We start from the raw sequence: 21,019 nt of genomic DNA on the forward strand, positions 1-21,019 counted from the left end.
GAAAAAAAAACCAAAAAAAAAAAAAAAAAAAAAATTTAAAAAAAAACAATTAAAAATTTTTAAAAAAAAAAAAAAAAAAAAAAAAGTTCAGCAGGTTTGATTACTTGCAAACCATTTTCTCCTCTACTGGACCCGGGCCACGAGACGTGATGGAGAGCGGCGTGCGTGCCAGACGGAGTCAAAGAATTTGCTCACTTCGACAGGGTGCCATCAGATCCCATAATAAACTGCTCCCATGTTTGGATCGGTTGCTAGGCGACACAGGAGAAGGAATGCCTTTGAGCTTTGGCTTTCTCTGTGACGGGAGCCGACGGTTCAAGCCGACCGTCAGGTCTGACTGCTGCTTAAATCATCCTTCATTTAATCAGTTTAAGATGATTTACAAGAGCAACGAAAACACCAAAACTTTATATTTCATTTCACAAAGTAGAGCAGGATTGTAAAGTAGGAGGAAAAAAGGAGTTTCCAAAAGTTTCAAATCAAAAAATTTGACAAGACACCATTTTTACTTGAACAGTCATTTTCAAGCTTTGCAAGACTTTAAATTACAACATTGTATTTAATTTAAAAAAAAATGTTAATTTAAGTTTTGCTCACTAAAATTGCACAATTTAATATTACTCAATTAGTTTTAATGAAGACTAAAGAAAATTTTAGGTAAGTTTGAATATATTATTTAAGCAAATAGAGCTGATAAGATTTTACGGAGCACAGATTCCCAGATGGAGTTAGGTCTGGACTTTGACTAGGCCATTCTAGTACATGATCTAAACTGATCTGTTATGACTACATGTGTAGGATCTTTATCCAGCGCATTTCATGTGACTTCTGACAAACTTCCCTGCCCATAATGAAAGGCATGATGCTGCCACCACCAGGTTTTCACCACACTAATAGATTCATGTTGTTGATTCAACGATTTTATTTGGAGATGCCAAAATGTGTTTGTACAGGACACTTTTTAGATTTTTATTCCTAAAAAATTTAGAAAACAATAGATCTTTTTATACACTACTGAGTTTCTTTATGACATAAAATGCCAGTAAGATAAATGGAGATTTGTGGCAAAATCTCCATTTATCTTTACTGGGTCTGCCTACAGAATCTAATTAGATGATGGGATTTATTTGTCCGATCAAAGATATCTTATGAAAATTGACAGCCTTTAAAGCAGGCACTAAACATACTTTGCATTAAAGCTGCATTTCTTTATAGGTTTGATGTAATATTCTAATGTTAATTGTCATGTTTTTATTAGCTGTAAGTGGAAAATAAGCAATATTAACAAAAATAAAGGCTTTCAAATGTCCATCTGTGTGTAATTGGTCTCTATAATATGTTAGTGATAAGAGTTTCTAAAATAAATTAATTTGTTGAATGAGTCTGTATGTCACTAAGAAGCCCAGATAACTTGATCAGTTTTGCTTCCCATATGTAATGTATCTTTTTTTTATTATTATTATTCTTATTTGCCCTTAATGGAGTTAATGATCAAAGTGATGCCAGTTTTTTCTCTTCACCAGAATTAAGTGCATCATGAATAGATGAGGCGTTGAGCTGAACATCTGCATCCTCAAAGAGAATAGGAAATTAGCCCATCAGTGGAAAACACTGGAATGGGGTCACTCGCCATGCTAAAAGCTGCATCTTAATTCTGCCTCACCTTTAGGAAGAGGGCGCCCTCTACTGCTCCAGTGGTGGCAAAGCTCCAGCAGGAGCCACAGATGGCTTGGTCCTTCACTGGAGTCACAGCACCTGAAAACGGTCACAGGATGAGCAACAAGTAAAGTGCTGACAAAAATCTGACTTTAGGGAAAAAGATTAGTGTCTCAGACGTACCGTACAGCCTCCAGTCCAGAGACTCGGGTACTTTCACCCCTTCGTACATCTTGGATGGGAAGGGGAGACCCTTGTTTGGGGTCTTGCTTCGTTTTCTCCCCCTCATGGTTGCTAGCTCCAACATGGTGCGGTCCGACAGCGAGTTCAGAGCCAGGGAGAAGGACAGGCCAGCTCTGTTCTTAGAGTGGACATACCTACAGCAACAAGGAAACATTACTGGAGACCTTTTCACACCATAAACGGTTAAAAATCTGTATTTGTCAGGGTAAGACCTTTTTGTATTCAACTCTAACTTTTCGCATCTATTTAGCTGTTTTTCATCTATCTTGATATCTTCTCTACATCTACCTCATGTCACAAAGCAATGAAGACGTCTACATGCGACTCAAACTTTTGCTTGACAGAGAAAAAAATACTACAAATATGAGAATATACAAGTTTGAACAGTCCTGCCTCTACAAAATGTAAGACCTGTGATTAATGTATTTAAGACTAACTTACAATTTAGGGCCTTAATATTTGATGCATGAATTTAAGACATTTTAAGGCTGCGTGGACTCCCTGTTTAACCTGAGGTTGTGAAGAAAAGCATGCTCTCTCTTCTCGTGCTCCATGTCGTCGCCATACTGACGCTGGAACTTCTCCTTGAAATGACCAAACATCTTCTGAGAGTGGCCTGAAGCCGAGGTGTGGATGAGTTCCTTCATCGGGTTAGCCAGTAGGTGGTGCTCTACCCCTGGACCTGGGAATCCCCCGCAAGTCATCCCTGGATGGAAAAGAAAGAAAACGTAACTGCCATCGTCGTCGGATGATTCTAAAAGGTTCCCACTAAACCCGCCAGCTCAAACCTTCAGGCAGAGAGAAAACTACAGGGTCAAAATGGGTGCTGAACTCTTTGTAGTCCACCAGGTACTTGTCATAATGGGACCCCAGCAGAGTGTTGTATCCCATCATCTCGTAGTGAAGGGGTATGGAAGTGCTTTTCTGTCCGTCTGCGTTTTTCTCTGCGTTCGTCACCCACAGCGTGTAGGTGTTCTTCTTGTAGCCCACAGTGGTCACATTCTGCCAGACTTCGCACAGCGAGCCACCGTAATACTCCATCCTCAAGAACTACAGTGGAAAATGGCAGGGTGGGAATGAAATGTTAAGCTAAGCGGATGATTAGCATTTTTGCTATCGCCGATAACGTTCTACAAAGGCAACCTCAGTATGTTCTGCTGTTTGAACATGTTGTTGGTTGTGAAAACGAGGACAGTCAGGGTGCGTAAACTAAAGCGGCGCCACTTGTTATTCTTATTACAGCAGTGATATTTTAAAACTGTTGTCACCAAACTTAAAGCAACATACAGTTAAGCAGCAGACTGCAGGCTAATATATAATGGTTAAAATATTAATGTTTTCAGATATTCAAATCTGTTTTGCAGTTTATAACACAGTTTAGAAGTGTCAAAGCTTTACAAAAAATATACAAAATCATCCATAAGAACCATCCTATATCTACAATAATGCTAGTTTCTTCATCGTTTTAGAGACCCTAGCATTGCTGCTGCTTACACAGTTCTAATCATCTATATCACTGGCAAATTTTAATGCTAGTTTAACTTAAGGAGAAGAAAAGTTTTGAATGTGATCCAACTGATAACCTGAAATGTCGTCATTAAGGTCAGTGTGAAGTACGCAGACGCACCTGGAAGCCCTGCACATCCGGTAGCGACGCTTGCGGCTTGACCTCTTCGTCCTTCGTGCCGTTCACCTGAAAGCACTTCATGACGTTTTGCTCCACCTCTGTGGTCTCAGGAGTGATTTTGTAGGAAACGCCAAACTCCTGCTGAGCCGCCAGCTGGTAAGTGGAGACCTGGCCTGGTGAGAGGGAGCCACAGAGGGAAGCTTAGAGCGACGCAGAAACCACAAAACCGACACCGGTGGTCTGCGTTTACATTACGGATCGAGTTAGCTTCCTCATTTTCTGACCGCCTGCTGCAATTTTACAGCTCACATTTAAGTTGGGAAAGAGGCTTTTATACTTCTTCACGTTACAGTCAAAAGCATCACTTTGTTTTAAGAGTTACATCTGATTGAGCAAAACACAAGTAAACTTTCTCTGTAATCAATTAATCAATTAGTGGCAGGATCAATTAAAATGAGCTTGATCATTTCTGGTCTGATGATTTATGCATTTTGAAGGGATGTTTGTTTACAGAAACATTTCAATCCATTTTACTTATAGTTTTGGTTGCCACCTTTTATTTTAGATATTTAAAATATCTTCCACTTCCAGTGTTACGTATTCTTTACTAAATTAAACTATTATTGACCTTTGAGAGAGCAACCTTGAATTATTATGCCGTCATTAATATATTACTTGAAAATGGTCACAAAACAAAAAGATTATCATTTATCGCAATCATTTCTGGGGCAATTTATCGTCCAGGAAAATTTGTTATCACGACTGGCCTAAGCAGAAGGTTGTGCAAAATTGTAACGTAAACAGATACTTTCTTTTCCCTGAAAAGTGTGGTGTACGTTTATATTCCCCAAAGTCAACTCTTTGTGAAGCCATTTTTGATGCAACTAAAGATTTTGGGTTATTTCTCCCTCAGTTTTGCATTTCAAAAGTCACATTTGTCAATTCCTCTTTTTGCAAAGTAGCTCAAGCTCAGATATATTGACCAGAAATCTCACTTTTCAGATCTGACCACAGATTATCCATCACATTTAGGTGCCGAAAAGGATATAGATATTGATATACATATTGATTTTTACAACAAAAGAGCCACAGTCCAAAACATAATGTCCACTACAAGGGTTTGAAAATGTAATCCTTTAGAGTTTAATTTTAATTACATAAAATGCCAATAAAACTGACTGAAGGTTGTGGTTGTAGTGAGACAAAAAAAAATCTGAAAAAATTAAGAGCGTGCATATTTTTGGACTGTGAAGTACACTTAAAAAATGCTTAGTCATTATATTTTATATGTCTGAAAAATAAAAATCTGAACTCAGGTTCAATAAAAAAAAAACCCTACAGTGATATGTGTCACATGAGTTAGCCGTTCAAGTTCTCATTTTCTGTTTAACTTCCTGTTCACATTTGATGATGCTGCAATCTGGCTTCTTTTCACTGACACAACAGGATATCAGGTTCGGATCCATTCAGTCCATCCATTCCTTTAAAACAGAATCAGCTGTAAGAGCCTTCAGTTCTCTTACCATGATAATAGTCTATACGGCTGGACTTTGCTGCGAGGTCAAACCAGCCCTCAAATGGCTCCAAAATCTCAGCATAGGGCAAAGAGATCACACCTGCAATGGCAATGAGAAACCTTAAAGTGTAAGGATGCAGATCCCCGTCATCAGGACTAAAACCTGCCATTATCCAGCTTACCTTTGACGTGATAAGAGTCTCCGAAGTCAGGAAGAGAAGGCACAGCTTTTGCATGTGTGGCTACAAATAATCCCCCCCCCCCCCAAAATAAAATAATGAATGTCATGGATTTGACATGTAATTTTTGAAGTTAAACACAAGCAATTTATCAAAATAGCAATTTTCCGCCGTATAAAACAGAGAATATAGACACCCCTCGTTAATAACAGTGTTTCAACTCAGCCTATTACCCAAAATATCTGACATATAACAACACGTCAAGCTTTGTGGTACGAATTACAGTTTAACAGCATAAAAAGTAACTAAAACACAAATTATCATTATTACTAGCTATCAACTAGTGGGTAGGAACGTGTTTCAACAGTTGCTACTATGCAGCAATAACACCTCATGCTAGCGCCTTTAACGGGTTTCATGCAACCTTCACTGACTGAAAACACGCTACGGGAAAATAGCGTCGTCTCTTACCACTGGCAGCCCAAAAAAGAATAACGGCAATGTACAAAGGCCGCATTTTGTCTGAACCAGGTTTAACAAATACGGAGAAACAAAAGGAGCCAGACTACAGTAAAGTAACGCGACAACACATGACTCCAAATGCTACCCAGTATCTCCCAAAACACTCAATAAATGAACACAAAGCCATCGACGTCCCGTCTTGACCAATCAAATCACAGAGAGGAATGGCGTTGACCAATGAGATATCAGAGGCGGGTTTTAGTGTTTTAAGCGTCATGTGACATGGGTCATATGACCTAAGGTGATCTCCAGGGTAAGTTGAGTAACTTATTGCTGTTCTTTGCACATTTTTAACCGACCAAAGGTGCAGTTTTTTGTGTTGTTCTGAAAGTTGGCATAGCTTTAGAGGGAAGGTTGGGAAAGGATCTGAGACGTTTTCCTGACTGTGTTACTGTAACATTATTGATGCCTGTTGTTTGTCCAACTGTCTGCAATCTAAATGTGTTATACAATCAACTTGTATCTGTATAGTCATTTGTTTGCTTGTGTCTATATCCAGCGGTCATCTGGTCATGGTTTTGGACTATGGGAAGCCAGAGCACCCAGAGAGTACCCTCACATTTACAGGGATAATATTCCGACTCCATTTAGAATATTTAAGTCTCAAAAGTATTAGTAACACTGACTGTGTTTTAAGCGTCATGTGACATGTGATGCCCTTAAATGAAACCCAGTGTAAACTAATGCCTTTTGATGCTGCTTTAATAGAGTCCTCATGTAGGAAATTTGATCTGTGTAAATTGAGCTGTTCTGTAAAACAGACATATTTTTAGAAAGAAATGAAGACACAGTTAAAATCCTTATCTTTAAATTTTTTAAAAAACAATAGTTAAACTGAATATTTTAAAGTGTCCAAAAATAGAGTACCTTTTACCACTGCAAACCTAACAAGACTTGACCATTCACCTAAAACTAACATACGCCATCCTCATGGTTACACATGATGCGGAAATGCTTTTTTTTCCCCAGAAGATGTAGGGAGCCAATGAAAGGGGGATTTTGAAAGAAAAGCTGTTAGAGGCTTCCAGCAAGACAACAACTATAGTTTTTGTTAAAATACTCTTCCAACAAAGCAAAATTGGAGTAGTTTTGTTTTTTCAAACGCCATGCACTCAAGGCCATTGCAAAATCTTAAATAAAGTCTCAAATTTAAAAGCATTACTGTTAATACATTTTGTTCTCTTATAAGAGAATAAAAGTAAAAAACTGATTTAAATTAATTTGTAAATATTCTAAGGAATATTTACAAGTTTTTTGTGTTGTTGTTCTGAAAGTTGGAGTTCTGGCATCTTCACGTCTATGAAGACGCCAGAACTATGTTCGAGTCCTTCATCAGAGGAGCAAGGGTCTCCAATAACCCAATAACGGTCCCTGTTTGGGCTTCAGGAAACCAAAACAGCCTTATGAGTGGATGTCTTACAAAGAGTAACACCTAGTAACGCCTAGTAACACCATGCTCTCAAGGCCATTGCAAAAACTTAAAGTCTCAAATTTAAAAGCATTACTGTTAATACATTTTGTTCTCTTATAACAGAATAAAAGTAAAAAACTGATTTAAATTAATTTGTAAATATTCCAAGGAAAAAACTCAAATGGTTAATGAAACTGGAAATAAAATACAAAGATACATTCTATCACAAACATAAGCATTTTAATTCTGCGTCTTTATTTTTCTTGAAATTATTTGCTTCCCAAGTTGCATAATTTCCCACTATTCATGAAATATAACAGAAATTAGCCTTAATGGGCATTGTAACATTTGTTTTATATGAGGAATGTTTATTATAGTCTTATGACTGTAATCTCTGTTAACAACAAATAAACATAGACTGAGGGGGGAAAAAACAATAATAAGTTTGATGTGTCTTTTAAAACTCTACTTGTGTTCACTATGTGTGCATCGAGACAAATCCATAATGCAATATCAACACTAGATGTCAGTATATCACAGGACAGGACTACACATAACTGGAAATATGTTCCTCATGAGTCCAGGGTTATTCTGGCACAGATATTGAAACTCTAGATTCTCTGATGTAAGTGAACAGCAGCAGCCTGCAGTCGGGACGCTGTGGCGTTAGAACACGAAAGAAGTTATTCTGCGTTTAACTCGGTCAGGTGAGCGTCTGGTTGCCCCTAAGTGAAGTCATGAGGTGACGGTGTGAACAACTGAGCAGTCAGTGGGGCTTACAGCAAGCCATGTTTTCATGAATAGTAACAGAAAACGGTGCAGATAAATGTTCTCTTCAGGGTGGGACCTCATGTTTGAACCCGAAAAAGCATGAAGTCAAAGAAATCTGTCAGTAAATAACTGTTTGCTTGCATTTGCTGCTAATTACGGGGTAGTTCAGCAAGAGCGATGAAAGTTGTCAGAGTGTAATCTGATGACTCAAACTCCGAGTTCTTACGCAGGACCTTTCCCTAAAGAAACCAAACCCCAAAGACAAACAGGAACACCTTTTCACCACCTCTAAATCAGATCAGTGTGTTTAAACACAAAGATCTTCCTCTTACACACGAAGGATCACTTTCTACTGCAACCAGAGCCTTACAGTTTATGAACTCTCATTTTTACTTTCGGAAGAGACAATATGGATTTTCCTGAAAAGCCAGAAGGAAGCAGAATTAATCCAAGATGTCTGAACTTTTACAATTAGGTGTTGATTTGAAATGGAAAAAAATCGATATTTAGAGTTTTTAGTCCACTACATTGACACAGAAATGTCAAGTCTGCCACAATCAGAACTCGGAAGCATGCTTGTTTTTTTGGGGCTATGGAAATTTGAGTGGAAAAATGGATTTCCTGCTTTGTGTCCAAAGGAAACAACAGAAAATAGTGCCTGATAACAAGCTGCAACAATAAGAAAACATAATTTTGAACATTTTCTGATGAGTGCGTAGAAGTGAGGTCCTGACAACATCTTTGGTAATGTCTGATCTAGAAACTGTCGTTTCTTATCCATCTTATTTGCAGAATAGCTCAATGTCTGTCGGATTAAATAAATACTACCCATAAACATCAATTTATAGGCTTCACTACAATTTATCAATTAGACTTGCACTGGACCATCCATCCATTTTCTTATAAATTCAGGCCACCTCTGTGTCCTGCTGAAGAAGAGAATTTGTTGCATTCCTACATGGCTTTTGGAGAACTTTGAAAACATTCCTTCTTGCCACTCCTCCATAAAGACCAGATTTGCGAAATTCACAATTAATCGTTGTCCAGTCATTGTATTCTCCCACCTGAGCTCCTCTGGGCTGGTGGCTGTCCTCCTTTCCAGCCTGTGAGTGAAGCTGGATGACCCTGTCTCTCAAGGCTTTCCTCATTTTCAGATGATGGGAGTAAACAAAGCTTCTTGAGACATCCAAACGTTGGGATGTGGCTACCCTAACCATGTTAGAAGTTCTCTGACATGGCTGGGATGTTCCTTTGTCTACGTAAAGCTCCAACTTCACTAATGCCTCTGAGGCCTTCGTAGAACGTTAAACTACACACAGGCGATGACTTCCATTTTACATTAGGCAACTTCTGGAGGCAATTGGTTGCGTTGGATTTTATTTAGAGGCAAAACGCATACCAGTTATTATTCATCACTGTGTTTGTCTGTTCTATAAAGTCCCATGAATATACAGAAGCTGGTGTGAGTGATGAGAGAAAATGTGGAGAAGTTTAAAGTTAATATTTTTTGCCTTAAAATACTATAAAGAAGTGGGAAGCACCACAACTTGCATAATACGATTGAACTTTGTCTTAAATTAGGGAAAAAATCAAAATGGAGAGAAATGTAGCCCTCAGTCATTGATTGAGCAACAAGTTAAGAGATAAATCTGTGGATTTTAAAGTGAAATGTGAGCAGACTTGCACACATGAAGATAAAAAAATGGACATGCTTTGTATAAAATGATAAAGGTCAGTAATTCCTGATCTTTACAGAAATGCTGCAGAAGAACAATTTCCACTCACTGAAAAGTTACACGAATCCCATGTTTAATGCTTATCTTGTGCTAAACAATTACAACAGTAACCACAAAACATGTTTCATATACAAGAATACATGAGTATAAATATAGAATATCTCTACAACGGGGTAATATCTAAACAGCTGTCCAAAACACAGAACACACACAGTCAAAAACAACAACAAACTAAATCATTCACTCAGCCACACAGAGAAACCTCAGAATCCTCTCTGAACTTTGCACTCAGTCACACATTCACTCACTCTTTCACAAGTCCGGATGGAAGACTGTTTATGTAGCTAAAGGCTAAAGGGTTAGGTCAAGCTGTAAGTCTCTTTAGTGCTCAGAGTTTCTTCCAGTTGTTTCCTTCACATCACTCCAGAACAGTCGACACCATACGCTTTTCAACATTGAAACCAAAAAATAAATGGCGGCTCGATTCTGTCCCGTTCGGATCCTCGGGTGGTACAATGCCGATCTCTGGTTACAGTAAGGATTAGGTTGGACACGTCACTGCATAGCGTTAGAACATCTAAAAGGAAATCTACATCTCCGTGTTATGGCACACAAGTCTCGAATGAAGGTCTCTTTGCGAACATGGAGCAAAGAAAATCAACGCAACAGGAAACCGTAGAAGTTTCAGGTAGAAACCTTTAATGCCCTCTGATAACACTACAGAAACGCACTCACTGTCCATTCTCCACCCGCTGATGTTTATCATGTCCACATGGCTTCGGAAAATCCTCAACGAGGGTATAACGATGGCAGACGCACCATCAACACTGATGTGTACACAACACTGAGACGGGGAGTCGTGCAGGAGAGCAGCTTCAGCTCTCGCCGTCTCTTTCTGTCCCACTTCAGCGTCCCACTCTGTCGGTGAGTCCCGCGTTAAATTCATTAGACGCCGTTCAGGAGCAGAATGGAGGCGGCGGAGCTGGGGGAGGTAAGTTCAGGGTTGATGTAATGCGGATCTTCCTCGTCCTCAGACTCGCCGGGGTTTTGGGAGGCAGTCAAGGTGAGCTTGCTGAGGCCGCCCTCTATAGAGGCCTCGGCTCCCTCCGCTCTGTCGCCTGCAACGCAGAGGGAAGAGGAAAAACTGGTTCAAAGTTTACCTGCTGGAGGCGGGGAACGCCAACTGTCTACAGAGGACTGTTTACAGCCACTGAATGTTTTTTTTTTTTTTTTTTAAATTTTGCATTGAATGTGTGTGATGGACCAACACGAAGCAGCACAGAATCACCAAGTGGAAGTAAACTGATGCATAGTTTTCCAAATTAAACAAAAAAAAAAGGATTTCAATCTTTGCAGGGGCTTTGTAAGGAAATGTGTTTTCAAAACGTACATATCCAGTCATTTCAAGCCAAAAAGCAGCTGTTTTAACCCTCCCATGGTCTTAAGAAGTGGGGTGAATTGGACACCGCAAGCTATTTACTCTGTGCGCAGGCTGACAGGGTCGCACCGACCCTGCGTGCGCTTTTTTTAGTGTGTGTGGTTTTGGGAGCTGACAGTCTGACCCCAGTATATGACTATTACATCTGCGTTCAACATCCTGAGCATTGCGATAAGACCGAGGGAGAGTTAAAGTTGGATTTTAGACCTGCTGCAGAAAAATCTGGTTTCTAGAAAACGGATATCTGACTCAAAACTTAGGAAAATTAGTGTTGACAACTGACTCTCTTTCCAGTGCAGTCTTATTTTGATGATTTATGGACGATATGTTTGGTGCATTATATTCTAAGTAAACTCTGCATCTAGTTCTGCCTATGCCAGTTACCATTGCAGTACTCCTTTACAGCAGACTCAGCAGCAATTTCTGGTTACATATTGGCATAAGCCAGCTAACAGTATTCAGCTATTCTGAGGTTCTAAGATGTTTCATAATCCTTAAACTTTGCCATCTGGCTTTTACTAAAGTTTACTTTTTTTTTCATGGGGTAACAGAGAAAATTCCAGAGTTTTTTCTGGCTGTTTGGACCATAGAGTAACGTGGTTTCCTCTACTGCATCCATTCTGCAAAGCGCTGCCAAGCTAGCAGGGAGAAAGACCAGAACCAGAAGATCTGAGGGGTCTAGACGGTTGGTACAGCAATAACAGATCTTTAATGTATTGTGGTGCTAAACTGTTCAGTGATTTATAAACTAACAACAGTATTTTAAAGTCTATTCTTTGAGCTACAGGGAACCAGTGTAGGGACTTTAAATCTTGTGTTATGTGCTCTATCTTCCTGGTTTTAGTGAGAACGCGAGCAGCAGCATCTGGATCAGCTGCAGCTGTTTGATTTATTAGTCAGACCTGTGAAGACGCTGTTGCAGTAATCAATGCGGCTGAAGATAAAGGCATGGATGAGTTTCTCTAGATCACGCTGAGACATAAAGTCCTCTAATCCTGGAAATGTTCTTCAGGTGATAGAAGGCCGACTTTGTGACTGTCTTAATATGTCTCTGAAGGTTCAGGTCAGAGGTCATCACTACTCCCAGGTTTCGGGCTGATTGCTGGTTTTCAGTTGTAATAACTGAAGCTGTGCATTGATTCTAGTTCGTTCCTCTTTAGGTCCAAATATAATAACTTCAGTTTTGTTTCTGTTCAGCTGGAGAAAGTTTTGGCACATCCACACATTTATCTGTTCTAAGCATCTATTCAGTGATTGGATGGGTTCAGAGTCACCCGGTGACACCGTGATGTAAAGCTGTGTGTCATCCGCGTAGTTATGGTAGCTAATCTTATTCCCTGTTATAACCTGAGCCAGTGGGAGCATATAAATATTGAATAAGAGGGGTCCTAGGATTGAACCTTGGGGTACCCCACATGGGACCTTTGACCTCTCCGATGAGAAGTTTCCGATTGAAACAAAGAAATCCCTGTTCTTTACGTAAGATTCAAACCAGCTGAGCACTGGACCGGAGAGTCCGACCCAACTCTCCAGTCGATTCAGTAAAATGTCGTGGTCAGCAGTGTCACAAGCTGCACTGAGGTCCAACAGAACCAGCACTGTGGTTCTCCCACAGTCTGTATTTATATGGATATCATTGAACACTTTTACAAGGGCCGTCTCCGTGCTATGCTGAGCACGAAAACCAGACTGGAAGGAGTCAAAGCGATTCATTATTGTTAGGAAGTTATTTAATTGTTTAAAAACTGCTTTTTCAATAACTTTGCTGATGAATGGGAGGTCAGAGGTCAGCCTGTAATTCTGCAGCAGTGATTTGTCCAGATTGTTCTTTTTTATCAGTGGTTTGATAATTGCTGTTTTCAAAGCCTGGGGGAGAACACCTGATGAGAACGATGAGTTACTATTTGGATCAGATCATTAGCAACGACAGGCAAAACTTTCTTAAAGAAATGTGTGGGTAGGACATCCAGACAGCAGGAACTGGAGCTTAATTGACTTATAATTTCTTCAAGGGTTATATAATGAAGTAGTTGAAATTGGGTCATTTTTCCTGCATTTGTTTTGTTTGAGCACAGCATTGGTACTGGCTTTGGAGTGGATGTGCAGATTAGTCCTCTGATCTTTTGAATTTTCTCTGAAAAGAAACTGGAAAACTTGTTGCAGGCGGCATTAGATTGAAGTTCAGGTGGCAGCATCACAGGAGGATTTGTGAGCCTGTCAACAGTAGCAAATAAAGCTCAAGCATTGTTAATGTTTTTGTTTATGACATATGGAAAGAAAGCCTCTCTTGCATGTTTTAGTGTTGAGTGATAGTTACGTAGTCTTTCTTTGTAGATGTCATAATAAACGTGCAGTTGAGTTTTACGCCATTTCCGTTCGGCTCTACGGCAGAGTTGTCTTGTAGATTGAACTGTTTGTGCATTAGATTGCAGTAGATGTTGTTTTGTTGCCCGGCCCTAACTGGCATAGGGCATTTAACATTTCTGATACAGGAAAGCACATTCCTGAAACCAGTCCCCTCCCCCACCTGTTGCTTTGAGAATTCATAGAGATTTTTTTTTCACTCCCAAAAAATTGTAGCATTTTAAATTTATATGACACTGGAAACATATTCTTGAGTACAATACCAACAACTTTCAGTCTCTATACTGAAGGTGCATAAATGGAAAATACCAAGTAAAGGACAGAAACATGGCGGGCAGGGGAATCATTTCCTTCATTTAACGACCTACTGTAATATTTCGTGTGCTGTTTTTCTACCACACACCTCTCTCCTGATCGCAGTCTGGAGAGGAAGCTCCACTGCACTGGCTGCGAGGGCCCAGGACAGGTGAGACATGACCGGAACTGCACACCAGGTCTGGGCCGTGAGAGGCGCCGAGGGCCTCTGACTCCAGACCCTCAGGACAAGATGAGGAGGAGGACGAGGAGGAGGAAGCAGTGAGGAAGGAGAAGGGAGGGTAGCCGGAGGAGCAGGGCATGCTCATGGGAGTGGAGGCAGAGGTGGAGGGATGGGAGCACGAAGAAGAAGGCGAGGAGGGCGTCGTTCGGCACGAGGAGGTGGTGTGAGTGTCTTCCTCCTCCTCTGAGCTGCGACTGCCCTCTTCATCAACTGAAACTGACACCACTGAAATAAATACAGACACACACACACACACACACACACACCATTAAACATGCAGGCCACGAAGGTGCACCAACAAAATACACAAACATGGATTGACAAAGAGGGGCGAAAGAGGGATGTTTTCAAACTTACTCGACAGGCCGTCTGACTCCATCTTGAAGTTGCTGATGTCGTCGTGACCTTCGTCGACCTCGGCGCCCACGCCTCGCTCCCTGGTTCCCATGGAGTGGGAGCGCCGGTGCGCGTGGATTTCCTCCGAGATGCTCTCCAGGCTGCGCAGCGCTGCGCGGTACTCGGACTTGGCGACCACGAGCTTGGCCTGACGGTCGTCAACTTGCTGCTTCAGTTGCTGTGAAAAACCAAGAATCAAACGTCAGGCAAAGAACTGAAGTAAAGTTTATTCATATAGCACATTTCAGCAACAAGGCTGTTCAGAGAGCTTTACACAGTAAAGACATAATAGTGACCAATTATAACAGAAACAATACACATTCAATTTCGTCAAATGCCATCATCAAAATGATCAAGCAAATGCACATTAAATATATTCATGAATGTTCCAGTTGTTGTTAATCAAAGGACACTCTAAACACATGATCCGATTTAGAGGAACTCAGTGTTTTGACAGTTTTCTGAAGTTTGTTCCACATTAGTGGAGCATTATAAATAAATGCTGCTTCTTTAAGCCATTCAGTGATTTATAAACCAGCAACAGTATTTTAAAGTCTATTCTCTGAGATACAGTGAGCCAGTGTAGGGACTTCTCTAACTTCCTGGTTTTAGTGAGAATCCGAGCAGCAGCGTTCTGGATCAGCTGCAGCTGGATGATTTATTTGTTAGGCAGACCTGTGAAGATGCTGTTGCAGTAATCAATGTGACTAAAGATAAATGTATGGATGAGTTTCTCTAGATCTCGCTGCGACATTAGTCCTTAAATCCTAGAGATGTTCTTCAGGCGATAGAAGGCTGACTTTGACTGTCTTTATGTGGCTCTGAAGGTTCAAGTTTGAGTCGCAATAGCTATATATACATGAGACACACTTTGCTATGTTTTGACAGAATGTGGTTTTAACTAGTGATCTGTGGTGGCCCACTCCCCTCACCTACCTGTTGCTTTGAGATTTCATAGGGATTTTTCCCACATAAATAAAACAAACAAAAAAACCAAAGACAGCTATTTAGACATTTTTGTGGGACCAAACAACTCATCATTGGTTATGGTGGGAATGAGACTTGGTGAAATAAACAGCTTTCTGCAGGTTTTTTCAAACTACCACTTCTGGATGTCAGTTAACTAAATTAATGTAGCTAATTTAGAACAATAACTACATGTGTCTGATGTAAAATGTCTATCTTTATTTGGGTTCTCCAGTGTAATGTATATCTATAGAACACCATCTTAGCATTTTCCTGCAGGATTACTGGTGTTTTAGTGAACAGTGAATTTAGATTTAATCTCAAAACTTGAGATTTACGTAGGATTTAAACTCTGATCTCCAAAGAGAGTTTTACACAAAGTCATAACATGCTCTCTCCATCAACTCTTCAATATGCACATCCATAAACATAATAAATACATTGCTAACACATAACAATGTTGCGATAGTTCACAGTTCTATGTTTAGAGGTTCAACTAAAATCTACAATCTTTCTATATACATACCTCAAGCTGTAGATAATATTTAGCTTTCAGTTCAAAGTATGGTCTGCAAAAGAAGAAAAAGAGAGAGAAGGTTGAGAGGGGGAAAACGGTCAGAAGAAAAAGAACAGTCTTCTGTTAAAAAGTCACATTCCTTGGCTCTCAAAAAGGGAGCACAACCCAAAGCTGTCCAATCAACACATTGAACATCTGGAATGCATCAGGTGACGCTTAAAGGGCCCTCTATTTTTCAGCATGCTTGCATAACACTGAAGAGGCCCAAAGAGGGCGGCAAAACCTGCGAGCGTCATTTCCAGCCAATCACAATGGAAGCGCCGACCTGGATTTGTTTATGGAGCGCTTCAGCTTCTTCTCGATCTGCTTCATGTGGCCGATGCTGGAGTTGTAGTTGGCTGCTGTCTTTTTGTGTTCGGCTTCGCTCCGCGTTCTCGCTTGCTCTGCCTCCATCACCTGAAAACCAAATCCGGGCAGAGAGTTCCCCGGAGTCGTTAGCAAACTCCCTCTCGGTTGTTGTTACGATGGACGCTCTTTGCAGGTGAGTCGACTCGGGCGTACTTACTCTCTGGGTGGCGTGGTTGAGCATTTCCTGCCAGGCAGAGTCAAACTGACGGGTGTCCTCCTCCAGAAGCTTCTCCTCAGCCAGGGCGATGGTCTCCTTCGCTGCCCGCAGGATCTCCACCGCCCGCTGGAATTCTTGGGTGGCTTTTTGGGCTTCGACCTGGGCCTGTGGCACCAAAACAGGAAGTCACGGTTACGACTCACTGGAAACAAAGAGTCCCACTCAGAAAGGTGCACAGATAGATTTTTTTCCTGTTGACCAAAAAAAATGTGCCCTTCTGAAGTCTTTTTTATTTTTTACAGTGTATAATGTATACCGGTATATTGCTTATGCCTATTGCAATAAGCAATAAATCAATTAATTGCATAATAAACTAAATTGAGCTCAATAATTTTTATTTGCATGATTTATCGTCTTTCTCATTTCTCTCTTTCTTCCGAAAAACTTGGAAGAGAACAGTTTTCAGTCTGTGCACACCACTAGTCCCTCTCAGTGATACTATTCAGCTTAGACCTCCGTAAATGCCCACCCTACAACAAGGTATTAAATCCACAGTGGATGAATACAAACGCATCCCACATTTGTGCATTAAAATAAATAAAGAATTTAACTCCAAATATATTTTTTTTCGTCCACCAAAAACTACACTCTACTTTCTATTAGTCTATCAAATAAAATCCAGATAACATACATTCAAGTTTCCATTAAAGGAGAGAAAATGTGAATCAGTTCAGCCTGCACCTACAGAAACATTAACATCTGCTGCTCATAAAACTTCTTTTAGTTGGTCGGATATAAACAGACCCAGGGAAAAAAAGCAACTTTAATCGTTTTTAGCATGCTGGGAACCACTTCTGGGGAAAAACGCGTTCCACAATGTTTACAGGAATCCAGCTCATTCCCATCACTTTCCCTGACCCAAACTGCTGCATAGACTCCATACTGCAAAGTCACTCTTGGTATGCATAAAAAAAACAACAGAATAGCAGGTTGTTAAAAGTTTGTGACATTGAGATATGAAAATGTTTTTCTATATAGAGTATTCTTCTTCTGCTCCTGTGAGCATGTTTGTCATTTCTATGCATGGTTTGAAGGATCCGTGGAGGATTTCTTTTGACAGCTAAGGAGAAACTAAGAGGATTTACCACAGCACACACACTCATTCAGAAAGACAAGCATGCCTTGATTCTGCAGACAAACAGACACTTTGTCTCTGAGGGGCTCTGACATGCTGTCAGTGGCCTATGCTTGCCCACTGCCACAGTCAATAGGGAGATTATCACCAACCCCCCACAGTACATATCTGGACCCACTTGCGTCAGATGAATAAGCTAAAGGTCATTGTGATTCAGTTACGGAAACTATTGGATTAGATGACTTTGCATGAGGTAAAAATAATTTTTGCTAAGTTGTGCGTTTAAAATCTAACGGTGAAGATGGAAAAATGACAAAAGTGAGTTGGCAGCGATTTCAGAACATTTGGGAAAGGTTCCTCTTTGCAGCATGGCTGTAACTTTTCCTATCATGCACTACTTTCAAACTTATTACTTTGGTGTGAAATAACAGTACAGACCAAACTGAATGGAAAACAGAGGTAAAGCTAGAACACAAAACCTGGAAGCAAGAGACACCGTGACAGCATCTCAGTCAATTTCAAGATTATTATTGCAGCTTTAACTACAGACTTATGAAAGACAATAGATTTTATTTCACATATTGAGACGTCACATTTAGCAGTTTACCAAAAATAAGAATAAGCAATATGTAACAAAATGATCAACATATACAGTGTATAGAAGAAGCAACAGAACAAAGGTACAGCGAGTACTCATTATTATTTTTTTGTTTATGTTTTAAATTATTTTATTATAAATTGTAAAAGTTTTCCTCAAGATTAGCTTGAGTGCTTTTTAACTGTTTTTGCATAATTGATACTCGTCAATTAAATTTTTTTAATTGTGCCCTATATATTTCATTAGTTTTTTTTTTAATTTAGGTTTAAAATTTCAAAATTAAATTTTATATGTAACCAGAACCATCTCCTGCTGAGACTGTGGCATAATGTTGTTACCAGAGTCACAACGCTGTAAGGTAAAAACTTATGGAGAACAGGTTAGGAACAAGAAGATTAGCATAGAAGAAACCGCCAAGGACATACTGAAATTCTTCAGGAAGAAGAAGGCAGAAGATCAGTGCAAAGTTATATTCTCTAAAGAGTATTTTAGCTTGTTTCCAACATCTGGAAAATCATTTGCCTAGAGCAGAAAAGGTAAAAGCTTCCGCAACCCTTGTGTTGTGCAACCAGAGAAACATCCGGATACATGGGTGGGGTTGCTTCTCATTAACCCTTGTGTTTAGAAATGGGGTACAACCGACACCACACACGTAAAACTTGTATCATTTGCCACAGTCCTCTACGTTTGCCTCAGTCCTTGCACGCACAAGGGTTAAAGTGAGTTGACTGAGTTACTATTCTACCCAAGAAGAGCTTTTTAAAAAAAAAAAACAACCACGGGATAGTGTTACCTGGTAGTTAAAATGCAGAAAAATGAGGTGAAGGAAGAAAACTAAATTGGAGCTGGAAAACACAAATGTTCACATGTACTGCATGCTGGTTTTATTTATTATGAAAAAGGTAAAAGCTAGCATTTTTTAAAATTAATAATTATTATTATTACGAGAAATGCAACTACAAAAAGGAATCATTTGCCTTTTTCTCTCTGCGTGACCCATTTCCCAGGGTGTAAAAGAGGACAACAGACGGAGGATGATGGATATTTGATGAGGTGAAACTGTGTGGCACAAACACAAGATGAACTAAGACTCTGAAGCTCCATCCATCATTGCTGTTTCTATGTCAAAGTGAAGATCAAGGCTGAGACAGATCTTTTTCTCTGACAAAATTGGTGTCTTTTCCTTGCTGCCTCAAAAACAACTCAGGCTGTGGTCTATGACCAAACATGCTAAATATGTGCTTCCTCCCTTCTTTGCTCTTGCAAAAAGAAGCAAACACACTCTCCATCCCATAATGTGCAAAAAGTTCAGTCTCTAGTTGAGCAAAGCTGGTAGAGACATACTTCAGAAGTTAGTGTGATAGATGGTTCCACGTGGTTCTGACTCAATGGGCTGTAAATGCATACCACATTTTCCCCTTATACTTAAAGAAATTGGGAAAACAATTTATATTTCACTTCAAAATTATGTTGTGCTAAAAAGAGAAAATCTGATGAAATGTGATAAATCAGTTATTGAAATAATCGTCAACTGATTTAGTAATTTATTTATTGCAAACTGGAGAAGACAGACTTAAAAAAGACCATTTGATGAAAGAATATACTCAGAGCAGTAATTCAGCCAAAACTGTACAAAATATAGATGTTTTGCATTTAAGATAAAAGAAAAAAACTTTTATCTGGAAATATATTCCATCCAGAAGAAAAAACAGTTTTAAATTTCAGTAATTTATTTAAATTATTTTCTTATATAAAAAAAGGAACTGAATTATTTATTTGCATTTTTATGTATTTCTAATATTGCATAAAATAAGTCTGAGGTTAAACAAAAAATCTGAAGAATGTGGCAATTTTTCCCAGATTAAACAATTAATCATCAGAATAGTTGACAGACTAATCAAATTACTAAAAAAAATCGTTATGTACTACTTTGCGTGTATAATTTCTGTAATAAAATAAGTTTATGGTTGATAAAATATGAACTCAATTTAACTTGCGTAAAAGGTAAATTTGCTTCAACCTTTGTTAGGACTTCATGATAAAATTCATATTTGGTGCTTTTCAAAAGAATGCTACATATTTGCTCTACAAAACCAACACACTGTAACCTCGTGACATTTTTCCGTGACCACTCATCCCACCCTACATACTACTCATGTCTGATGTGTCACTCTCCAGCTGATTCATTTCAGTTTTTTTCCATCTAGTCTAGTACCTCCAGACGTGTGTCCTGTTTGTTGCTTCCAGTAGAGTCTGGGGACAAAGGGTGGGAATGGCACAAGTGGATGAAGGTGGGTGAGGGTTGCAAGTGAGGGAAGAGACATTTGCGCTGATAGCCAGTGAGACTGAGGAGAATGCTGGGTGAAAAGGACAAAAGATAGAGCGGACCGGGCAAATTCCTACTCTCCCCCTCAGCCTCAGTCTGCTGGAATGTAAGAGGGTTAACAAGGGTGGGAGGGATGAGATTGGCAGATGAATGGGGGTCGGGGAACCACTGTTGACATTTTTTTGCCAAGGGCCAGTGAGGACATATCTGAATCCTCCGGAAATAGGTCATATATTAAATATTAATTCATAAATCATGCACACACAATTTTCCTATATGACCTCAGGCATTTATTGGCTTTGGTCTATTTCCAGCTACATTTATACCTAACCCAAACATTTACCCTAAGAATAGGGGTCAGCTGAATTAAGATCTGGCTTCGGTCCCCATAAGCCCTATTGGTCTTCTCTTGTACCAGCAAGGTCCTACTAAATAATAAAAACAAATACACACATACAAACACACACACACACACACGGTATATATATATATATATATATATATATATACCGTGT

General features: G+C 39.7%; 2 protein-coding genes across 3 annotated transcripts in view; both read right to left on the reverse strand.

The window, feature by feature from the left end:
* Positions 1–5,857, reverse strand: part of LOC106960294 (digestive cysteine proteinase 1) — an 11,406-nt gene extending 5,549 nt beyond the window's left edge. The window contains exons 1-8 of the mRNA XM_015053315.1: positions 5,693–5,857; positions 5,225–5,284; positions 5,050–5,142; positions 3,527–3,699; positions 2,688–2,949; positions 2,410–2,605; positions 1,840–2,033; positions 1,664–1,755 (exon numbers count right to left, since the gene is read on the reverse strand). Of these exons, the coding sequence (XP_014908801.1) occupies positions 1,664–1,755; positions 1,840–2,033; positions 2,410–2,605; positions 2,688–2,949; positions 3,527–3,699; positions 5,050–5,142; positions 5,225–5,284; positions 5,693–5,738 (1,116 nt within the window). The 5' untranslated portion in view covers positions 5,739–5,857. The remainder of the gene's footprint in view (positions 1–1,663; positions 1,756–1,839; positions 2,034–2,409; positions 2,606–2,687; positions 2,950–3,526; positions 3,700–5,049; positions 5,143–5,224; positions 5,285–5,692) is intronic.
* Positions 5,858–9,712: 3,855 nt separating this feature from the next.
* LOC106960292 (SH3 domain-binding protein 5-like) overlaps positions 9,713–21,019 on the reverse strand; it is a 21,743-nt gene continuing 10,436 nt past the window's right edge. For both annotated transcript variants that reach the window (XM_015053314.1, XM_015053313.1), the window contains 6 exons: positions 16,446–16,610; positions 16,206–16,336; positions 15,890–15,932; positions 14,359–14,575; positions 13,867–14,226; positions 9,713–10,779 (listed from right to left, as the gene is read on the reverse strand). In XM_015053314.1, coding sequence (XP_014908800.1) covers positions 10,607–10,779; positions 13,867–14,226; positions 14,359–14,575; positions 15,890–15,932; positions 16,206–16,336; positions 16,446–16,610 — 1,089 coding nt within the window. In that variant the 3' untranslated portion in view covers positions 9,713–10,606. The remainder of the gene's footprint in view (positions 10,780–13,866; positions 14,227–14,358; positions 14,576–15,889; positions 15,933–16,205; positions 16,337–16,445; positions 16,611–21,019) is intronic.

Source organism: Poecilia latipinna, unplaced genomic scaffold (genome assembly GCF_001443285.1).
Source record: "Poecilia latipinna isolate Pla-1442-1.1 unplaced genomic scaffold, P_latipinna-1.0 Scaffold1174, whole genome shotgun sequence".
Classification (NCBI taxonomy): domain Eukaryota; kingdom Metazoa; phylum Chordata; class Actinopteri; order Cyprinodontiformes; family Poeciliidae; genus Poecilia; species Poecilia latipinna.